We start from the raw sequence: 22,238 nt of genomic DNA, 5'->3' as shown, positions 1-22,238 counted from the left end.
GTCTTAATTTAATATCACCAACAGTAACCGTTTCTCTTCCATTCCCCCAACCAACCCCCCTCTATCTTTCAATTTAACACTGTTTTCTTGCCCCCAAAAGTGAGGGAAAAAGCTCCACAAAAATCTTTCTCAATTTCACTTTAATTCACCCTCAGAAGAGGACTAGAAAGCTGGAAACCCTGCCTCTCTCTCTTGTACCACACTTCTCCCTCTCTAGTTGTGGTCCAAACCAACTGTTCAGTCTAAGATCAGAAGACCCAGTATAATATATAAATATATATATATATATATATATATTGCAGAACTCTATGGGATAAATTGGAAGTGAAGAGAAGAGAACAAAGAAAACAACAGAATAGCCAAAAACAAAAACATGGATTGGAACGGAAACCTGCTGCTAAGACCCTCTCTGGACAATTCCTTAAGCTTTCTCCCAACTTATAACTACGACAACCACTACCCAGGTAACCCCTATCACTTCACTTCACTTCTCTTGTGTCTTTCTTTATTTGTTGTCATGCATTAGGAAGCGGCTATTTCAGTTATATAAGAACAAACATTCGCTCTCTCAGTATATATTAGGCTAATATATATAGGTAGACTTCAAGAAAATGTCTGTACAAATCAAAGAACTGGAAATTTTTCTTTACAGTGTGATCTCAGTATATATTAGGCTACTATATAGGTAGACTTCAAGAAAATGTCGTACAAATCAAAGAACTGGAATTTTTTCTTTACAGTGTGATATATATAGACACACACGCACGCACACTTATATCCTCTTTGGGTCTTCTCCATTTTTCATCCCGATATATAGCAATGAAGAATCAATATTATGTGACCCATGTGAGATATATATAATCCGCTTTGATTTAAAGGTATCCTCGGACGTTGCCGCACGATTTTTTCTTTAAAAGGGCTCACTTATTAGTCACAACTCTCCTCTACTTTGTCCCATATTGGATTATCCCTTCCCATCAGTATTATAGGAAGTCATTTTACATGGAGGGAGAGCTAGATTAGATATGGGTTTATATAAGCCAATTTGGTGGTTGCTTCTGAATTTGCAGGCGTAGAGATGAAGTATCCGGTGGGGGGGGCGCTGCCGCACATGGTGGTGACGGGTATAGGGAAGAGCAATAGTGGTTATAGCGGGAATGAGGAGCAGAAGAAGAAGAAGAAGAAGAATCGGCTGACGAGCGAGCAGTTGGAGTTATTGGAGAGCAGCTTCCAGGAGGAGATAAAGCTGGAGCCGGAGAGGAAGATGAGGCTGGCCAGGGAGCTGGGGCTTCAGCCTCGCCAAATAGCCATTTGGTTCCAGAACCGGCGCGCCAGGTGGAAGGCCAAGCAGCTCGAAAGGCTCTATGATGCTCTCAAGCACGACTTTGATCTTGTTTCCATGGAGAAGCAGAAGCTCCAACAAGAGGTCCTCTCTCTCTCTCTCTCTCTCTCTCTCTCTCTCTCTCTCTATATATATATATATATAACCTAGCATACAAGATTAATTACAAACACAAGGTGCCCTTGTTAAAGAGAGAGAGAGAGTTATAATCTTGCAGAGCTTTTATGAAAAAATTATAGTTTCCCAAATTGTTATCTTAATTAGTTTTAGTTTAGCATGAAAATGATATTCTATATATTTAGGATGTCTATAATTAATATATGCAATTGTGCTTCATTTTAATTTTCTTCCAAAGTGGGGTGGGGATATAATAAAGAAGTCGTTTTTGTATAATTAAATTTGGATTAAATATCACTTCTGTTCTGAAATTTTAGCTGAACTAGCTAGCCATATCTTTTACTGCAAAATTAAAATACATAAAAGAGATTAAATTATACAACTCCAGTTCTCTCACTATATAGTCTATATTAATTAATTCCTTTCTTTGAAGCCAAATTTTATGATAGTGATTTATAATTATAAAATGGTTACTATTTTATTTTTTTTGTCCACAAAAAATTAGATAGCAAAAAATACAAAAATCCCACTAGAAATAATCTGGTACATTTTTGAGTCTATTGGTTTATTTTTCTTTATAAAAAAAAAAAAAAAAACCCTTTTTTAGTTGCAAGAAGAACGACCTCAGTATTACATCAGTAAAGAAAAAGAAATTACTTCTTTCAAGCTTTTTAATTTCTTGCTTTTTGTTTGCATTTAGCATTACTATTATTCTTAAAACAAGAATTTGCTGCATTAATTGGAAGTAAGTGGGGCTTACTGTAAATTCATAAAATGGATCATATATATACAATTAATTAGATTTAGACCTTGTGTCACCAAACTTTTCAAATTAGTGACCAAACTTTATGAACTAGTGACGTCAGATTCTCCTAACATTGCAATTAATATTTTTACTTTTTTGGAACACATGCATCTTGCATTCTCTAACGTTAAGTAGCTTACGATTATTTCGATCAAAGGTGGAGGAGTTGAAAGCTAAGATGAAGGAGCAAGCTTTCAAGAGCCGGCAACCCACCGAAATCTCCATTGAAGAGACAGTCGACAGCGCATCGGTGGAAAATCGAAACTCCAGGAAACCCGAAACAAGCCATCGGCAGACGGCTAAAGGCGACTACATTTTCAACGTCGAGGACTACAATTCGGTGATGCCGCTCCCTTACTGGGGTGCTGTTAATCTGTCCTCTTATCCATGAAAGGCTGCTCTCCTGTTCATAACAATAACTTGTAACTTGTCTTAATTAGCTACTTAATTAGTTTAGAAATTAGGTTAGTTATTTGACTTCTAGCAGAAATTAGGTCGACAGAAAACTCAAATCTATTGTATTACGCTGCGGCAGGCAATGAGCTCTTGGTGAGGACCTCCAAAGGATTGTTTGTTGGTTAATCGCTGATATATAACTTGGAAAATGGCTACTTCGGCATTTCATATTACTGCCATAAAAGGGCTTATGATTATAGACAGACACTTCTTGTTTGTGTAGTTTATTAGCTCACATCTTTTACCAGTTTGACGCATTCATGCTTTCTGAGCAAACACAAATACTCTCGTAATGACTGCAAGAAACATATAAGACGAACACCCACGTGTTTGTTCTACAGTTCCCCTCATCTAAACTTTCGTTACAATTCCAGTACAATTATCCTCCCTTGTCCCAAACACAGTATCACCACCACATCCACGGCAGCACTATTAAAACTAACATATTTGTTAAGTTATATAGTCTTCTCTCTACATGCCCAGTCCATCCATATCATGTTCTGGAATACTATCTTATCTGACATTATAGGTTAACTTAATTATCAAATCACTATCTACCAAATCAAAAGGGCAAAAGGATCTCTTTTCTTGCTGAGAAGAATCCAAACATGAATACTGAAATTAAATCAGTTATTCTAATTCTCTTTAAGCAAAAATAAGTAGAACTGCAAATGCAACAAACCTTTCACTGACATAATACTGAAAATCTTACAAGACCCAGAAAGAAGCATACATCCTACTCACTACTATGGTCTAATGAAGCACTCGTTCAACGCTTCCCTCCGCCACCTCCAATTTTAGGGCCCTTTGGTGCAGCACCCTTGGGAACATTTCCCCTGCTTCCGGCCTTTTGTGCCTTGGACGTCACTTCTGCTTTCTTCGCCTTCTTTTCATCTTTTGTTTTCTTGATCCTCTCCTTAATTTCACTGCACAAAACAAATTAAGTCAAACAAGAAGACAAAACTAATAAAATTCCTCAGAAGCAACACAAAAGTAGACGTGAATCGGAAATAAACTCTGGAGTGCCCATAAATTAAATAGGTCATCTAACAAAACTAGTAGGTAACAGTAACATACCGGAGCGCAGCTTCCCTAGCTGCATCTCGGACTTCAGGCTTTTCAGTTCTTTTCTTCTGGATAACTTCCAAGGTTGCACCCACAATGGATCTGGAGTAAGGCTTCTTGGTGGCACGGCGCCTCTTCCTTACAGCTTCCTGGGCAATATCCTGCAAATGACAACAGACATAGTTATGCATAAGCATATAAGCCAGAAGCAACAATGAAAATGGGTTAATTCTCTCTGTTTTCACGAAATGCAAACCACGTGGACAAACACCCATCTTAATATCAACTAAGAAGCAAGTCTCAACAGGGACAAAACCAGCCACAACCACTACTGATGGGAGGCCTGTTAAACAAAAACACATGCACAAACACCCATCTTAGCGTCAATTACAGAGCAAGCCACAACAGGATCACGCCCAGCCACAAGTACTAGTCACAGAAAACCTGTTGAACAGCATAGTCTAGCTCTAGTAATGTACCTTGAATAGAAATGATGCCTATAACAACTAGTTATCCCTACCGCTCAGTACCTAATATCATATGGCTTCAGCTCATAGTGGACAAAGCGCACTAAGGCATATATTAGTGCTTGGGGCCCAGGCACGAGGCCCTCGGGGCCCATGCTTGAGGCACGAGGCGCTTGGGGCCCAGGCATGAGGCACAAAGCAAAACACGATCTTTAAGCACACATGAGGTGCACATTTATTCAAAATGCTTATAAAATACCCATACACTATTCTTTTCAGTATGTACATATAAGGAGATAGATACAAACTCAAAAAATCATAAATGACAACTAACCAACCCTACAAAAAAAAAAAAAAAAAATTAGTTTCTTTTGCAATTAGTTTCTTCCAACTGCAAAAGAGACTAGAGGGAAGAAAAAATTATAGCAGAACACATGCAAAAAAAACAATTACAAGAAAACAATTAGTTTCTTCTAATTTGTTTTGCAATTAGAATTAAAAACATACAGCATAACACACAGCAAAAAGGTTCCAAAAAACAATTAGTTTCTTTTAAATTGCAAAGGAAATTAGATGAGAAAGAAAAAAATTAGTCGATCACACAATGAAAACATTTGTTTATTAGCAATTAGTTTCTTCTAAATTGCAACAGAAATTAGAACCAAAAAAAATTAGAGTAGAACATAGCGAAAAACAATTACAACATAGAATTAATTTCTTCTAAATTGAAAAAAGAAATTAGAAGAAAGAAATAAAAACGAAGCAATGTGCAGACTGTAGTTCTCTAGCAAGTGAACATCTCTTACACCGCTAGGTTTTGCCTCTCACCAATATACAAGAATATGCAATCAAATCCACAAGAAATAAGATATAAGATGACAAATGGACAAGAAATAGAGTTTTAATACACATATATATACAAGGAATGCGCCTCAAGTGCCTTGAGCCTTGCGCCTTGCATGAGGCACGCACCTCATGCGCCTAGGCAGCACCTCAAGCATGGCACTGCGCCTCAGTGGTGATGAGGCTCCTCTGTGCACGCCTTTGATGACTATGCTGCAGCTATCTACTTAACAATGATTTTTAACTGAAAACACTAGGCAGAAAAATATATAAATGAAATTAAACAAATTTAACTTGCCTTCTTATGCTGCTTCCTGTACATTGCTGTCCAAGTAAGTTTTGAAGGCTTCAGTCTGTTGTGGAAGTACCTCTTGCATTTTGAATTGGCAAACAGGAAAACCTAAATAGATCAAAGCAAGGCCACAAGTACTCAATAATGAGTAAGGCAAGAGAATAAAATGAGAACTAATTGATTTTGCTTGCTAAATGAACTCAGACCCAAAGATCAGTTCAATATTACCTGAGAATCAGCACGAACGAATCTGATACCCTTTCCAGGGTATATCTTGGCTCCACTGAAACGACAGAGTTCAGTCCTGAAATGCCACAATTTAAGACAGGTAATGACTAGCAAATTCAGAGCACAGGTGTCTTACATCCCACCAAAGCTCAATTAACCCAAGAGGGAACCATGTTGAGCATGTAGCAGATAAAGAAAGCAATCATGGATTAAAAAACTCAAAGATCTTTAGTACAGTTGACAATAAACCAAATAAGGGGCAACCTTTGACATTGACATAAAACTAATCCACGGAAGTCAACCATGAGGCATCTCCAAATTGTACCTGGTAAACTTGACCCCATTTAGACTACAACCAACAAGGTATATACAATAAATTTGACTAACATGTTTGCAATTTTTCCTGGACGTGGATGGATAAACATCACAATAGAGTACATCAACTTTAACAAAATGTCTTTTATGAGTGAATAATTATTCAAGTAAAATCATTTTTAGCTCATGGTAAAAAAACCTAGGTAATTTTGATATGGGTTACTAACGTAATGTACTGAAAAGTGCTAAGCAGTGCAGCATAAAAATGTAGGCAGGAATCATTCATATTATGGCCAATGAACGCATTCTAAAAATATATTTTCAACGATTTAGACCTTTCCAGGCTCAAGATCAGCTAAAAAACATGTAAATAACTCAAAACATCTATTGATGATGGAGCTCCATTAAGTAGTGGGAGCACATGTTGCTAGAAAACTAATAGCTAAACAACCATTTCATCCATCAGGTGGATATTAAAGCCAGCCACTCTACCTGCCTGATCAATTTCTTCACTCTCCATTGTCTGTCGCCACTCCATAACACTGCTAACGACTCCGCTCAATTCACTAGAACATTTCCCAATTAATTGGGTTGGCCATATCTATCCATTTTTTTAATACTTTGCTTTATGAGGTTACAATTTCAACTAAACTGCAACTTGACAGTACCGACCTACTACTGACAGATCCTTCAACACACGATCAGTTTAAACGGCTTCGTATCCATTCCGTATGAGTTGAACTTTCTGAAATCAATTCCTTTCTCAAAATTACATTAAATCCGATAAATAGCAGGTTAGGAACAACTAGTGTATTTGTTATATATCTCAAAACTGTTGCATCAACCAATCACACACAGATAATCTAACAGAAATAATACATAAAAAACCACGCGTAATCAAACGACGGGAAACATAAGCAAATACTCTTATGAGAACGTATAAACATATACAGAGAGAGAGAGAGGGAGCAATAAAAGACCATACTTGAGAACCATGGCTACGGATGTCGCTGTTGTCGATCTTCCTACTGTGCCGAGTCCTCTGTTGGGCGAACCCTAGAGAATGAAACCCTAATCCCATTTATATAGATTCTGCGGACATCAATAATTGGCCCCCCTCTAACAGAAAATCTACGAAAATGCCACGGGTATACCGCTGTTTAGGCCTGTCACTGGGAGGGTTGGCCCAAGAACTGTCGCTGACCCGGAAAACTTACGAATTCTTTAATCTGTGTTCAGAAAATTCAGAACATAAATAAGAGAGCTTAATAATTTAGGGTTGAATTAGTATGTATTTTTATAAAATAAAAAATAAAAAATATCTATATTTTTTGTAATTTAGGTTATTGGTTGAGACACACTTTATAGTTCAGAAATGTTAAACTAGTCGATGGTTTAGTTTTTTTTTTGGAAGAAGACACTCCTTAATTACTAACTCAGTTAAATTAACTAAATTATTTAATTAAATTAAAATAAATCTTCGCTAAAACAAAAATAAATAAAATTGTTGGTTGGAGCTGTCGTCAATGATAGTTCCAACTGGTCGCTAATGGGCTCTAGTACACACACACATGAGATTTTAAGTAAAAATACAATATGTTAAAATTAATGTATAATTTTATTTTAATAATATATGTATAACTAATATTAATATGATTGTAAACAAACACAAGAATCAAAGTAAGTAATTACTTAAATTTATAACTTTCGTATTATGATATCATAATAGAGTAAAACAAATTAAACATTGAACATATATCAAGCAATCGCACTGAACAATCCCACGTTGAAGCAAATCAAGAAGTATTGAAACAGTCTCTAGATCACAGATCAAGTGATTGGGTCATGATAAGTTGGGAATGATGACCGAAAGCGAAAGAACAACAAGTTTTGATGCATGACGGGAACTTTGAGATTTGAAAACACAAAGAATTGAAAGAAGAAAAAACAAAAATAAACACTAGAGTTTGGAACTTATATTATATAGTGGTGTCTTTAGCACTATTTTCTATAATTTGTAAAATGCTCTTAAACGTTTTGTAAATTACAAAAAAACCCAAAAAATGCTTTGGATTGTCTTTGTCATTTCTGAAATGGAAAACAATTCGAAAACACTTAAATGGCGTCTTCGAGCCGTTTCCATGCTTCATGGTTGTTAGACATTGCTAACAAAAGGCTATAATCGATGTTAACAATAGTTCCAACGAATTAATTTTTTTATTTTTGTTTTAATTTTGATTTACTTAAGATTTATTTTAATTTAGTTAACATTTAAATAAAATAATTAAAGTTAACCTAATGAAGTCAGTAATGATGAAAGTGTCGTTGCTAAAAAATAAACTCTAAAGATTAGCAGAAGTATTTTCAAACCATAAGATATCTAACCTAATAACTTAAATCACAGGCGATTTGACTTCATTTGACTCTAAAATAAATAAAGATAATATTAACTATTGATGCCCCTTGAGGCCTAATAAGTGTGTGTGTGTGTGTGTTTTTTTATTCATCTGGGTATCTGAGTTTTGCCTAATTAATTTTTAAGAACAGATAATCTTCATTTTGATATATTTCTCGAGTAAATTTAGATGCAGATACAATTTATACACATTTAAAGTTGAACATTCGATGTAATTTATGTAGAATTTGTCTTACAACAGACACAATAATTTTAATTTTCAAATAAACGCACTAATTCAAATCCCAATACTCTATATAACATTTTAAATGTTTTATCATTGCATCATGCTCGTGGGGCACAATAAATGTATTTTGACTTTAGACAATATATATTTAATGTATAAAATTTTAAACTAATTAATTATCTTAAAATGTGATCTATATATCATCAATTAATAAGATTGTTTTAAAGTTGAAAATAAAGCATAATAAATGCACATTGCATGAAAATAAAATATAATTTTTATACCTTAACATAAATTTTTAAAATAAATATATATTGATTAAAAGCGTACAAAATAAGATTAATGGGATGCCTGTGTGCTGTGTAGGGAATCGGTGTTTTATATTTTTTATTTTATAAAAAAGTTGTAAGGTGTAAATAATTATACAAATAAATTTATTTAATGATTGTCATTTCTTTTATTTTTATTTTTGGTATTTGAAGGAATTTGTAAAATATAAATAAATTGTATAGAATTTTTATAATAATAATAATAATAATAATAATAATAATAATATTTTTTTGAGCTTCTTTCTCTAAAAAATGTGAAAAATATTATTAAGAGAAATTTGTATGGTTCAAATAAATTCACTAAAATTAATAAGTGAATAATAAGTGTTTATAAAAAAAATATTTTGAAAACTTTGAAATTGTAAAATAATATTTAAATATTAATAATGAATTATTCTGTACTTTTGAGGACCGCCGGGAAGGAAGGGAAGGGAGATTTATAAAGTTAAATGGGATTTCTGTTATTTTTGATAAGTTAAAGATATTTCATGTCGTTTTACTAAACTTGAGGCGTCATGGGTGCAATTTACCAATAAAACCAAGCAAAACCCCGCAAATATGGTTCCAAGTTCTCGCATTTCAAACTTCTTCAAACACCTATCGTCGTTTTCTCGGAATTCTACCGATCTTCATTGGAATCGAATCATCGTTAAGGACTTGAATCTTTTGTGAGGATCAGAATCAAATGGATGAAAAGAATGTGAGTCTTCATCACCATGGGGCGGCGGAAGTGGGGGAGGAGGAGAATGGGATCGGGAGCAGCGACTGCACGTCGGAGGGCGAAGGGACTGAGGAGAATGAGATCGGGAGCAGCGACTGCACGTCGGAGGATGAAAGGACGGAGGCTTACCGATGGGGCGGCTATGACGCCGTCCGAGTCGGTGACACCTTCAAGAGCGGCCAGTATGTTGTTCAGAGCAAGCTCGGGTGGGGATTTTTCTCCACCGTCTGGCTCGCTTGGGATACTCTCAAGTCCGTACGTCCTCTCTCTCTCTCGCTTCTAACTGTTGTTTCAGAAATGCCTCGACTAGGATCTGAATAATCTGATTGCTTGTTTCTTCTGTCAATTATTCTTAAAATCTGTGCTCGGAACTTGGATTTCTGGATGATAAATGAAAAAACGGAAAGCGGAAATATAGGAGGAACAAATGAATGAATTGATGCTAGAGTTATTATTTATTTATTTTTCTGGTGGGTGAGAAAATGAGAACCAAATGAGCTGGAGTTTTGCCAAAGAAAAAAAATGGTTATTTGACAAAGAATAATGATAATTGTGCGGATATTTTTGACGGAATTAATGGGCGGACTGGAAGATTGTTTGATCGGCATTTGTTTGATTGCTGAAGCAGTGGAATAAAGAAAGAGGAAGGAAGTTTCTATATGTTCTGTCTATTCCTCTGTTCTAAGAACTTGAGAGGTAAACCCAATTGAGCGCGATGCTGTTTTGTGCTCAGCTCAGTGGAACTGTTAATTTTGCTTTGATGGATCTTGTCGTGACAATGTATAGAAACGAGAAGCAAACAAACAGATAAAAGACAAGCAAACCCAAGATTTACGTGGTTTGATCACAATATGCGATCTACGTCCACAGGGAGAGGCAAACAAATTCACTATGAAGAAAACGAAGTAATACAATCTCTTGATTTCTCTCATACCCAGAAACCCTGATTACACCCTTAATCCCTTTTCACCTCACACCCTAATTACACGAATGAGAATATATATATATATACATATCTGGAGATTAGGGCTGCTCCATACTGCGGGGGGCCCAAGCCCTCCACTACCACCACAACTCTCATGAAAAATTCACATTTGGATTTTGTTCCAAATTATCCAGGCTGGGTCAAATAATGGGCTTCATTCTGGAAATTAAGACATACTTCAACAGATCCAAAATAATGAAGCCTGTATATCAGGTTTTCTTTGTTTAACATATGGGCAGTGCTTTTCTTTCTATTTAGTATGAAACAAAATCTGTCTGGCTTTGGACTTCCCAGAGCAGGGGGGAAGTACCAGTGAAATCCTAGCCAAAATGGTGTATGAGATTTGATGTTTACTTTCTTCATCTTTTTCGTCTCTGCCTCTGCAATCGAGTGATGAGCTGGACCACGAGTGAGTGTTGCTTATTATTATTATTATTATTATTATTTCCTTAGTTTAATGTGTATAATTTATGAACATTGCAGCGGTATGTAGCGCTGAAAGTGCAAAAGAGCGCTCGGCATTACACGAGGGCAGCAATGGATGAGATTACCATCTTGCAACAGATTACAGATGGTGACCCAGATGATAAGAAGTGTGTAGTGAAGCTTCTGGATCATTTTGAGCACTCAGGTCCACATGGACAGCATGTTTGTATGGTTTTTGATTATTTGGGGGATAATCTACGTACACTTATCGAGTACACAGATTACCGTGGGCTTGGGTTTCCTATTCAAAGAGTCAAGGAGATATGCTACTATATTTTAGTGGGTTTGGATTACCTGCACAAACAACACTCAATCATACACAATGATTTGAAACCAGAAAACATCTTGTTATGCATGATTGATCCATCTAAGGATCCTAGATGTTCTGGTGTTCCTCTCATTCTTCCTCCTGCCAAAGCAAATATGTTGTCAAAAGATGATGGGATGAAGGGCGAAGGGAATGGAAATCAATTTCATAAAAGAGGAAGCCAATCTGCAAGGCAGAATCTGTTGGCATTGGTTGATCTCAAATGCAAATTGGTTGACTTTGGTAATGCTTGTTGGACTTACAAACAATTTACAAATGTTGTTCAAGAGGGGCCATATTGGTGTCCTGAGGTCTTCCTGGGGTCTACATATTCTACTTCAGCAGATCTCTGGTCTTTTGCTTGCATCTGTTTTGAGCTTGCAACCGGCAATTTTCTTTTTGATCCTTATGGCGTTGACAAGTTAGACCGAGATAAGGTATGGATGTGTTGCATTTCCTGTTACTGTTTTTGCCATTGTCTTCTTGTTCCCTTAAGTTCTTAGTTACTTGAGTCCTTCATGACATGCAAGTAGGGCTGCTGCGTAATCTAAGTAGCTTGACTTTGATGCATTTAGACACTTGTTTGAACTAGTTTTGTAAAGTACCAGCATTTTTAGATATATTATGTTTGAGCAGGTGTTTGCTCAGCTTGGTTTCCTTGTAAGCCTGGGCTCTTATTTTTTCAAAAGGTTATGTAAATTTTGTAATCAGTTGTATTTTTCAATCTTTCTTTGATATATTGTTTACCTTATTGTATTTTTACAATGTCTTCTTTATTTATTTATTTTTTGGGCATATTTTATTCTCACGTATCTTTTATATAACGTTACATTTTTCTTCTTTATATTATGAGATCTTATGATCCTTGATCCAAGCATGTCAATCCTGATTTTTGGCTCTTAATTTTGAGGTTTCTCTTCACGAGCTCTCACTCTGTATCTTATAAAAGCTTGGCAGGATTAATTACTGGTAGTCAGAGAAGTTAGTGCCAAAACCAAGGACCGTCCAATCATGGGTGGATAGTGGCTGGGAGTCCCCAACTGAAGTGAAAATGAAAGATATGTTTAAATCCTTCTTACACTCATGGGGTTGGGCTTGTCCATGTAGGTTAAAACATCAGTTTTGGAGGATTTTTCCTTTTTGTTTCTGGTGGCTCATTTGGTGTGAGAGGAATAAAAGTTCAGATGTGTAGACAGATTTTTTACCTTAGGAGAACCGTTATTGTCTTTTGGGTGAGATTGGGGATCTTCCCCCGTTCTAGAGTTCTAAGTTCATTTTTAAACCATTTATTGTTGTATGTATCCCGTGATTTTTTTGTTTTGTGCTTCATTTGCCCCTTTAAAGTGGTTTTCTTTTCGATTGACACTTTTACTTGAAAAAAGAAATGTTGAGATCCCTTTTCTTATTACGTTTCTTTAGTTTTTTTTACTAAATTCATGTTATGTTTCTGTCATGCCAAAAGTAAGAGGATAAGGGATAGGAAATGGAGGTTCCATGAGCGTGAATATTTACAAGAGAGTGTTGTCCTAGGTTGAAAACCAAGCCAAACACTTGTTTAAGCAAGTTTTATTATTCTTTTAACTTTTGTTGTAGCAAACAGTCATTGGAAACTTGGGTTATGTTTCTATCACTTAAATGAATTAGACTTTTGAACTCAATTGGAACCATGAAAGGAAACCTTGGGTACTTCAGGCCCAGCCAGCAGTTCGCAAAACTAGAACCACAGTGGCAGAACTGGGGGGTTCCTGTTTGGAACACCGCATCAGCCAGGGATTGTCTCCTGTGTCCTCTCACCCAACCCCAATGTTTCTGTTTGACACAACAACAGTCTTATTTAAGGAAATAGTTCGGTTGGAGTTTTAGTTTGAATTTTGTATCTGTAGGAAGTCTTAATTCTGTAAACAAACAATCATGCAACTCGGTTTTTGTTGATCAATATCAATTCCTCTCTTGACAGGACCACTTAGCATTGATGATGGAACTTCTTGGAAAGATGCCACGAAAGGTAAAAGTATCTTCATAAATCATAAGTTCATAACCATCAGAAGTTGGTTACACTAGGCTCTTAGCATCTTACTTTTGGTATGGTGAGAATTTTATGTAGGCTGCATTGGGGGGCCGTTATTCCAGAAATTTCTTCAACAGGTATGGTGATCTAAGTCACAGCCGGTGCTTGCGTTTCTGGCCCCTAAATAAGGTCTTGATGGAGAAATACAAATTTAGCGAGCAAGATGCAAATGACATGGCTGACTTCCTGGTTCCCATACTTGATTTTGCCCCGGGTAAGCGACCAACAGCAGCCCAATGCATACTTCATCCATGGATTAGTTCAGGCCCTCGCCTTTTAGAGCCCTCAGTGCCATCTCCTCAATCTCAAGCTGCTGGTACTGCAGATTCTGAGAAAAAGAAGCGCCACAAAGAGTAGAGGGAAGCCATGGAAGTCGAAATGGGGAACATGGCCAGAAAACAGGTTAAGATTCTCAGTCTAGTATATAGCAAACAGTCAAAGGCATGTTAACTAATTTAAGATCTTTGGCTTAACTTATATTTCACCTTTTAACAATAAGGGAAGCTTAAAATATACCGTACTCATTCCAATAGAATTACACCAAGTAATAGAACACTTGAAACACTTGAATTACACTAATTTGTAGTCCTTTCTTTGACGCCTTCTTGTTGTCTATTCCGATCTTGTTGTCTTCTCCTTTGTTCTTTGATCTTCTTTCTCCTGACTCTTACTTTGTGTTTGTATTTTTAGTTATGGGAATGAACCTATTCTTTACCTTGTTAATGATGGGCTTGCAGTCCTCATAGTTATGGGAATGAACCTATTCTAATGGTTGTGTATTTCAAAAGAAGTACTTGACTTTTTTTTCTTTTTAATAAAAGTTGCTCTTGTTATTAGTTATGATGTACAAAAATATTTTAGTGGCACCATTTTAACGTTTGAAAACATTTTTGAAATGCCAAAAAGATTAAAAAAATTTGTTGGGTTCTTTTTATAATTTTAAAAATATTTTATAATATTAAAAATATGTCCTTAAGATGTTAAAGGTTGAATAAGTTAATTTTTTTAAATTTATTTTTTATTTTTAAAAATAAGTAAAATTTTAAATTCATTATTTGTATTAAGTTTGATTATTTTTTTAAATTTATTATTTATTTTTAATTAATAAATCTTAATTCTATAAAATTATATTTATATTTATTTAAATACATTATGAAATTTATGTTTATTTTTTATTAAATAATTATTTTTATATTATAAATTAATAAAAATATCGTCATTTTTAATTTATTTTCTTGTATTTTAATTTTTTTATCTTTTTAAAAATTCAAAATTATAGCATTGACAATGTGATAAAAAACAATTAGTCAATTATGATTTAAAAAAAAACAAATAGTTAAATATAGATAAACTCATAAAAGAATATTTTAATTACCATTTTTTGGTTAAAGAGAATATAATTTTAAATTTTAATATATACTTATTTGATAATATTATTATTTTTTTAAAAAAATACTATTAGTATACCTTTATGTATACTTTAGACTACATAAACGTGTATCAATGATAAAAAATTTTCTCATAAGACGTATAAAGGCGTGTGAGGCGCATGTGAGACGTGAAATATTTTGATTATAGTACTCCCTTATATAGTTCAAGAAATACAAAAAAGTTGTACATTTAGCATTATTCTTTCTTTTATCTCAGCAAAAAGAATACTTTAATAAAAATATTTGTGGATTTTAACAGAAATACTTTTCCTCCCGAATTGCTCTCCTTCCATTGGACCCCGAAAACCTCCAATATAATTCCGATAGTCTCGAACTCAAACCCTAACAATCCGAGAAAAACTACAAGTAGAACCCCCAAATTTTCTTCCAATTTCTCGCTGTCCAAACGCCGATTGTCGTTTTATTCGAAATTCTGACGATCCAGACATCGATCTTCATTGCAGTCGAATCACCGGTAAGGGCTTTGGAGTCTTCTGTGTGGGATCGGAATCGGATGGATGAGAAGAATGTGAATCTTCATCACCGTCGGGCGGAGGAAGTGGAGGAGGACGAGGAGGATGGGAGCGAGAGCAGCGACTACACGTCGGAGGACGAAGGGACGGAGGAGTACCGCCGGGGTGGCTATCACGCCGTCCGAGTCGGCGACACCTTCAAGAACGGCCAGTATGTTGTCCAGAGCAAGCTTGGCTGGGGACACTTCTCCACCGTCTGGCTCGCTTGGGACACTCTCAAGTCCGTACGTCCTCTCTCTCTCTCTGACCTTTGTTTCGGAAGAGCTTCGACTTTGATCTGATTGCTTGTTTTCTTCTGTAAATATTCGATTACTTTTAAAAGATATGCTCGGAACTTGGATTCCTGGACGATAAAGAAAGGAAACCCAAAAATATAGGAAAAGCAAATGAATGACTTGATACTAGATGAAGAAAATGAGAAGCTAATGAATTATGAGTAGGAGATTTGTCAGATAACCTTTCTTTTATTTGTATCTGGTTTTAGTCCATAAAAATGAAAGTGTCAAGTGGTGTTTTCCTTTTATTTTTGTTTCCCCTAGACAAATCGAAGTTCCAGACATAGCACTAGTGGCATGTGTTTTTAGATTGCCTTCTTTGGTCACTTAGGAAATTGTGGAGTTTGCAAATGAAGTTTCCAGTTTTCACTACTTTGATTGATTGTTTGATCAGCATTTGTTTGATTCCTGAAGCGGTAATGAGGGAAGCGGAAGGAGGTTTCTGTATATTCTGTTATTTCTGTGTAACAAGAACTGAGAGGTGAACTCAATTGAGTGCGAGGCTGTTTTGTTCTCAGTTGAGTGGACTGTTAGTTTTTGCTTTGATGGTTCCAAGATAATGAATCTTGTGTACAAGGTTTTCTTTGTTTAACACACGGGCGGTACTTTCTTTCTATTTGGTACAAAACAGAATATGCCTGGTTTTGGACTTCCCAGAGTAGGAAGTACTTTTGAAATCGTAGCCGAATGGTATATGAGATTTGAGGTCTACTTTCTTCATTTTTCCTATCTGTCTCTGCAATCAAGTGATAAGATCAAGCATGAGCGAGTTGCTTTTTTGTTATGTCTTCCTTAGTTTAATGTGTATAATTTATGAACATTGCAGCGGTATGTAGCCCTGAAAGTGCAAAAGAGTGCTCAGCATTACACAGAGGCAGCAATGGATGAGATTACCATCTTGCAACAGATTGCAGATGGTGACCCAGAGGATAAGAAATGTGTAGTGAAGCTTTTGGATCATTTTAAGCACTCAGGTCCAAATGGACAACATGTCTGTATGGTTTTTGAGTATTTGGGGGATAATCTACTTACACTTATCAAGTACACTGATTATCGTGGGTTGCCTATTCAAAGAGTCAAGGAGATATGCTACCATATTTTAGTGGGTTTGGATTACCTGCACAGACAACTCTCAATTATACACACTGATTTGAAACCAGAGAATGTCTTGTTGCTATCCATGATTGATCCAACTAAGGATCCTAGATGTTCTGGTGTTCCTCTTATTCTTCCTAACAGGAATAGGTCTGTTTTTGAGACTAGTATTGCCAAAGATGTCAAGACATCCAATGGGGATTTGACAAAGAATCAAAAGAAAAAGATAAAAAGAAAGGCCAAGCGTGCTGCTCAGGGTTGTGTGGGGAAGGAAGCTTCAACAGAATCTGGGACAGAACCTGAAACATCTGGTGGTGTAGAAATCCCTAACAACTCAAATTCAAATGTGGGTTCTGCAGAAGACCAGCCTGCTGGTTCTGTCAAAGAAAATATGTTGTCGAAAGAAGATGGGATGAAGAGCAGTGGGAAAGGAAATCAAGGCCATAAAAGAGGGAGCCGATCTGCAAGGCAGAAGCTGTTGGCATTAGTTGATCTCAAATGCAAATTAGTTGACTTTGGGAATGCTTGTTGGACATACAAACAATTTACAAATGACATTCAAACGAGGCAGTACAGGTGTCCTGAGGTCATCCTGGGGTCTAAATATTCTACTTCTGCAGACCTTTGGTCTTTTGCTTGCATCTGTTTTGAGCTCACAACAGGCGATGTTCTTTTTGATCCTCATAGTGGTGACAACTTTGATAGAGATGAGGTATAAATGTGTTTCCACTCTTGTTTATGTTCTTTATCCTTGTTCCTGTCCATTTCCCTTCAAGTTCTTAGTCACTTAAGTCCTTTATGACACGCAAGTGGGGCTGTTAGGTTTCCAATCAGCTTGAGTTTGGATCATTTAGTCACTTGTTTGAATGGTTAACAAAAATACAAGCATTTTTTGATATACCAAGCTTGACCAAGTATTTCTTTGGCTTGGTTTGCTTATATGCCTGGCTCTTTTTCAATAGTTTATGTGAATTTGTATTCAGTAATATTTTCTATTTGTTCTTTGATTAATGTTTAGCCTATTGTATTTTTGCAATGTCTTCTTTAGGGTTTTTTTGGGGGGGGACATATTTTAGTCTCGTATATGTCTACTTTTTATTCTCTCGCTAGAGGTTTGCATTAGGAAGGGCATCTAGTATAAAATTTTGCCTCGTTCTTTTGCATGCATTTTTATTGTCAATTGGACTTTTAGAAGTCAATTGACCTTATGAATATTATAGCACTGATCCTAGCTTGGTTAGGATAAGGTGCAGTTGATGATAATGTTGATATGTCTTCTTTTAATGGATTTGTTCATATATAACATTAAATTTTTCTTCTTCATATATTTTATGAAATCTGATGATGCTGGATCTGGTCACATCAACCCCTAAAAATCCGACAGTAAGATCCTGTTTTTGAGCCTTATCTTTTATGTTTCTCTTCACGAGCTCTCACCATTTATCTTAAAAAAGCTTGGTAGGAATGATTACTGGTAGTAAGAATCTAGTGCCAAATCCAAGGACCATCCAATCATGGGTGGATAGTAGCTGAGAGTCTCCAACTGAAATGAAAATGAAAGATATGTTCTAATCCTTTTTGCTCTCATGGGGTTGTGCTTGTCCAAGTAGGTTAAAACATCAGTTCTGGAGGATTTTCCTTTTTGTTTGTTCTATCTCATTTGGCATGAGAGGAACAAAATTGTGTAGGCAGGCAGATATATATATATCTTTATCTTAATAGAACCGTACTAGTTTTTTTTTTTTTTTTGTGTGAGATTGTATCTTCTCCCTCTTGCTAGAGTTGTAAGTTCATTTTGTAAATCATTTTTGTATGTGTCCTCATAAATTTTCTTTGTACGATGTTTGCCCCTATAAATTGACTTTCTTTTCTATGCGTATTTTCACTCAAACCAAAAAATAAATAAAAAAACTGAAATCCCTTTTCTAATTGTGTTTCTCTCATATGCCAAAAGTAAGAGGAATAGGGATTAGGGATAGGAAATGGAGGTTTAGTGAGCATGACTTGATGCATAAATATTTACAAGAGAGTGTTGGACTGTGTTTAAAACCATGCCAAACACTCACTTAAGCATGTTTTATTATCCTTTAAGTGCTGTTGTAGCAAACACATATTGGACACTTGGGATATGTTCCAGTAACTTAAATTAATTAGACTTTAAGAAAATAAGTTGGACCTCAGTATAAAACAAAAACAATTTATTTTTTTACCTATTAATTCTTTTTCATTTAGAAATTTCAACTTTAGGGAAGTTGATAACAAATATTTTTAATTTGTTTGCAAATAAACTCTCTGAACAGATAGTTGCAGTTTATGTTTGCTTGTCTTTCCTAATTTATAGTATGTGAGAAACAATTTCTACTATAATGACAATAAATTATGCATTTATCATCATACAGGAAAATAAATATTTGTTACTATCAGTTATTTGCATTAATATGTATTTATTAATTAATCTGTCCCTGCTATATTGAATTGTAATCCCTTTTTGGTTACCATGTTGGTGCATTATTGTCATGTTATGTCATGTTCAAGTGCTTTCTTGGTGGCAACATCGTGTTGCTTGCCTTTTCATTTTGATGCAGATTGTAGGCTTGCCTATTATCCATTACGATGTCAGACAAATGTTTGTTAGCAGTGCGCTCTCTCTCTCTCTGTGTGTGCTTAATGGGCAAATTGGCAAAGAATTTACTCCATTATTGTTTTTTTTTTTTTTGGGGGGGGGGGGGGGGGGCAAGAATCTGTATGGACAACAATGGAGCAAGAATTTCCTCAGGAGTGTGCATTAGAGTTACCTTGTGAGATTCAATATGATGGTGGGGGTTAAATTTGTCTCACGGGCTAGTCATTGAGTGGTTTCTTGAATTGGGGTAGCTGTTTCATATGAAGTTCGTCGTTAGTTGTATCAGGTGTATGCTCATGCCATAAGTGTTAGGATTCATCAAATGCTTATGCTAAAGGACAGTAGGACTAAACTACAACTCATATATTCTTTAGAATAAATATTTCATTTGTTTGATGAAATTGCTTTTATAAACTAATCGGGGCCCTTATATCCAAACACTAGGAGCCTTATCCATACATCAGGAGTCTTATGCTTAGTTGCACGTTGAACTATACTTTTTGGATCTTTAACATGTTTTACTAGGTGTGTGTCAAATTAGACGTGTTGGAACACATATCCCAAGCGGGAAGTACCCATAGACGTAGTTTACAAATTTAGAAAAGTTCACTTAACATTATTGGTGAATATCTACCTTGCTGAGGAATATGGTTTATGGAAGAAGATGGGCTGTTGTGGTTTGGATGTAAAGTAAGCGTGTGTGTGGTTTGAGAAACCTCTTGTAGGGGGTGATGGGTTTCTTCATAACTGCGGTGAAGGGAATTCAGGAAGACAATGGAACATGTGCATACAAGCAAGAAATGAGCATGAGCATGGTTTCATGAGTTTTCTGCTGCACCTTGGGTGTCTTGTGTCAGGCCAGAGTAACAGTTCATTTTTAAATATAGGGATGGCACACAGTTAAAAGGGGTAGTTGTATGAACGTCAGGCAGAAATCTGGCAGCTATTTCTAGTAAGAGCAACAACCTGCCTCTCCCTCCCCCTCTTCCCTCTCTCATTAGACTCCAAGATTAGGTTGGGTCTTTTTGGCCTGTTCACCATTTATGAAGGGAGGACTGCAAAATGCTGCCGCTTCCTCTCCAATGCTTGGTCATTCCAAGATTAGGGGGAGGCCAGGGCTCTGCTTCTGTTCAGAGTATTGGCGTGAATTTCAGTTGAATCAGTTCTTACATCATTGGTAAGGATGTTTTTGATGCGGAGTAGGGTGTGCAGAGCGCTTGGAAGAATGTGCAGGATTGTGGAAACGAGCAAACTGGGGTAATAGTTGGGCGGTAATGGGTTGGTGTCATGGGGTTGGTAATTGCAAAGAATTCAGGCTGATCCCGGGTCCTCTCCTTCTCAATCATAAGACAGGATCGTGATATTTGCATGAGAAGGGGTCTTACAAATCTTACTATTCTTGTAGTTCAAGATTTTGATCTCTCTCCTGTTACAGCTGGAAATAGGGGTTAAAGCATGGCGTGGTGATGTATCTTTGATTTAAGATAAATTTCCTCTGCTTTCAAAGTTTCGCTTGTTTTACAACTAAGATCTTTGAATTACACATGATTTTGCAAGTGAGCTTGTTCGCTAAATCATAATTAGTTGCACTTATATCTAAAATGTTAATTTAGAAAAGAATTCTTTAAGTTGAAATGACTCGTACAAAATCTATTTTGACACAATACGTAAGCCTGAACATTTACCATTTTACGTACAATTTTTTGAAGGTTATCTGCATTCTTTTATGTATTAAGCAATTAATAAACTCACTTTTTCCAGTTTTTGTTGATCAATATAAACTAAATACTCGCTCTCTCTCTCTCTCTCTCTCTCTCTCTCTCTCAGGACCACTTAGCGTTGATGATGGAGCTTCTCGGAATGATGCCACGAAAGGTAAAGAAGTATCTTCATGACCATCAGAAAGAAGTTGTTTTCACTGGGCTGTTAGCATCTGACTTATGTATGGTGAGAAATTCATGCAGATTGCACTAGGGGGCCGTTATTCCAGGGATTTCTTCAACAGATATGGGGATCTAAGGCACATCCGCCGCTTGCGTTTCTGGACCCTAAACAAGGTTTTGATGGAGAAATACGAATTTAGCGAGCAAGATGCAAATGACACGGCCGACTTCCTGGTTCCCATACTTGATTTTGTCCCGGAGAAGCGACCAACAGCAGCACAATGCCTGCTTCATCCATGGATTAGTTCAGGTCCTCGCTTTTTAGAGCCTTCAGTGCCATCTCGTCAATCTCAATCTGCTAATACTGAAGATTCAGAGGAAAAGAAGCGGGACAAAGAGGAGAGGGAAGCCATGGAGGTCGGAATGGGGAATATCGACATCAATACAGACTCCAAACAGGTTAAAGATCCTGAGGTAGCCATAGGAAGTTCATCGAGGTAGGCTGACCTATCTTCTGTTTGCAACCTCTTGATCAGCGGTTCGATTCTTGCAAGGCATGGTTTCTTCCGGCATTAGTTTGGACTGGCATTCGGTTTCGGGATAACTGGTTGTGTTCTAGTAATGGGTGGGACGCCAAAGGAGACATTGCCTTAATGCAGCTAGATGCTGTGATTGATGGGAAAAGTGAGAGCCATTGCCCTAATGCAATAGGTGAGAGATGCGTGCCGGGAAAATTCCGATGCTTGGTGACTTGTTTGTAAAGGGATTCATCTGCTATTATTTTGGAACTTCTACTTATTCTGAAACTGTTTTACTGAACACTTTCTATCTGGTCAAATATTGCTGTATTTTTATGTGAGGTTTTACTTCTCACATAAATTCCAGTATTGTGTTTACCTTAAGTGGCAATCTGAGCGTTTCCTGGTTACGT

General features: G+C 36.3%; 4 protein-coding genes across 4 annotated transcripts; 3 read left to right on the top strand and 1 right to left on the bottom strand.

The window, feature by feature from the left end:
• The first annotated feature begins 216 nt into the window (after nt 1-216).
• On the top strand, nt 217-2,906 carry LOC127790756 (homeobox-leucine zipper protein ATHB-22-like). Its single transcript, XM_052320415.1, has 3 exons — nt 217-464; nt 1,071-1,426; nt 2,422-2,906. The coding sequence occupies exons 1-3, from the start codon at nt 374-376 to the stop codon at nt 2,653-2,655; spliced, it is 681 nt and encodes a 226-aa protein (XP_052176375.1). The 5' UTR covers nt 217-373; the 3' UTR covers nt 2,656-2,906.
• Nucleotides 2,907-3,275: 369 nt separating this feature from the next.
• LOC127790757 (60S ribosomal protein L24) lies at nt 3,276-7,006 on the bottom strand. The gene is made up of 5 exons (XM_052320416.1): nt 6,916-7,006; nt 5,616-5,691; nt 5,394-5,495; nt 3,798-3,946; nt 3,276-3,646 (listed from the first exon to the last, which is right to left on the bottom strand). The coding sequence occupies exons 1-5, from the start codon at nt 6,924-6,926 to the stop codon at nt 3,490-3,492; spliced, it is 495 nt and encodes a 164-aa protein (XP_052176376.1). The 5' UTR covers nt 6,927-7,006; the 3' UTR covers nt 3,276-3,489.
• Nucleotides 7,007-9,466: 2,460 nt separating this feature from the next.
• On the top strand, nt 9,467-14,165 carry LOC127789949 (uncharacterized). Its single transcript, XM_052319064.1, has 4 exons — nt 9,467-9,877; nt 11,091-11,837; nt 13,358-13,405; nt 13,505-14,165. Exons 1-4 carry the CDS (start codon nt 9,587-9,589, stop codon nt 13,823-13,825), a joined length of 1,407 nt encoding a protein of 468 aa, XP_052175024.1. The 5' UTR covers nt 9,467-9,586; the 3' UTR covers nt 13,826-14,165.
• A 1,005-nt stretch (nt 14,166-15,170) lies between these two features.
• LOC127789947 (uncharacterized) lies at nt 15,171-22,209 on the top strand. The gene is made up of 4 exons (XM_052319062.1): nt 15,171-15,655; nt 16,533-17,513; nt 21,252-21,299; nt 21,389-22,209. The coding sequence occupies exons 1-4, from the start codon at nt 15,413-15,415 to the stop codon at nt 21,806-21,808; spliced, it is 1,692 nt and encodes a 563-aa protein (XP_052175022.1). The 5' UTR covers nt 15,171-15,412; the 3' UTR covers nt 21,809-22,209.
• The last annotated feature ends 29 nt before the right edge of the window (nt 22,210-22,238 follow it).

This window comes from Diospyros lotus, chromosome 14, assembly GCF_014633365.1.
Source record: "Diospyros lotus cultivar Yz01 chromosome 14, ASM1463336v1, whole genome shotgun sequence".
NCBI lineage: Eukaryota > Viridiplantae > Streptophyta > Magnoliopsida > Ericales > Ebenaceae > Diospyros > Diospyros lotus.
This window is presented reverse-complemented; position numbering and strand designations above follow the sequence as displayed.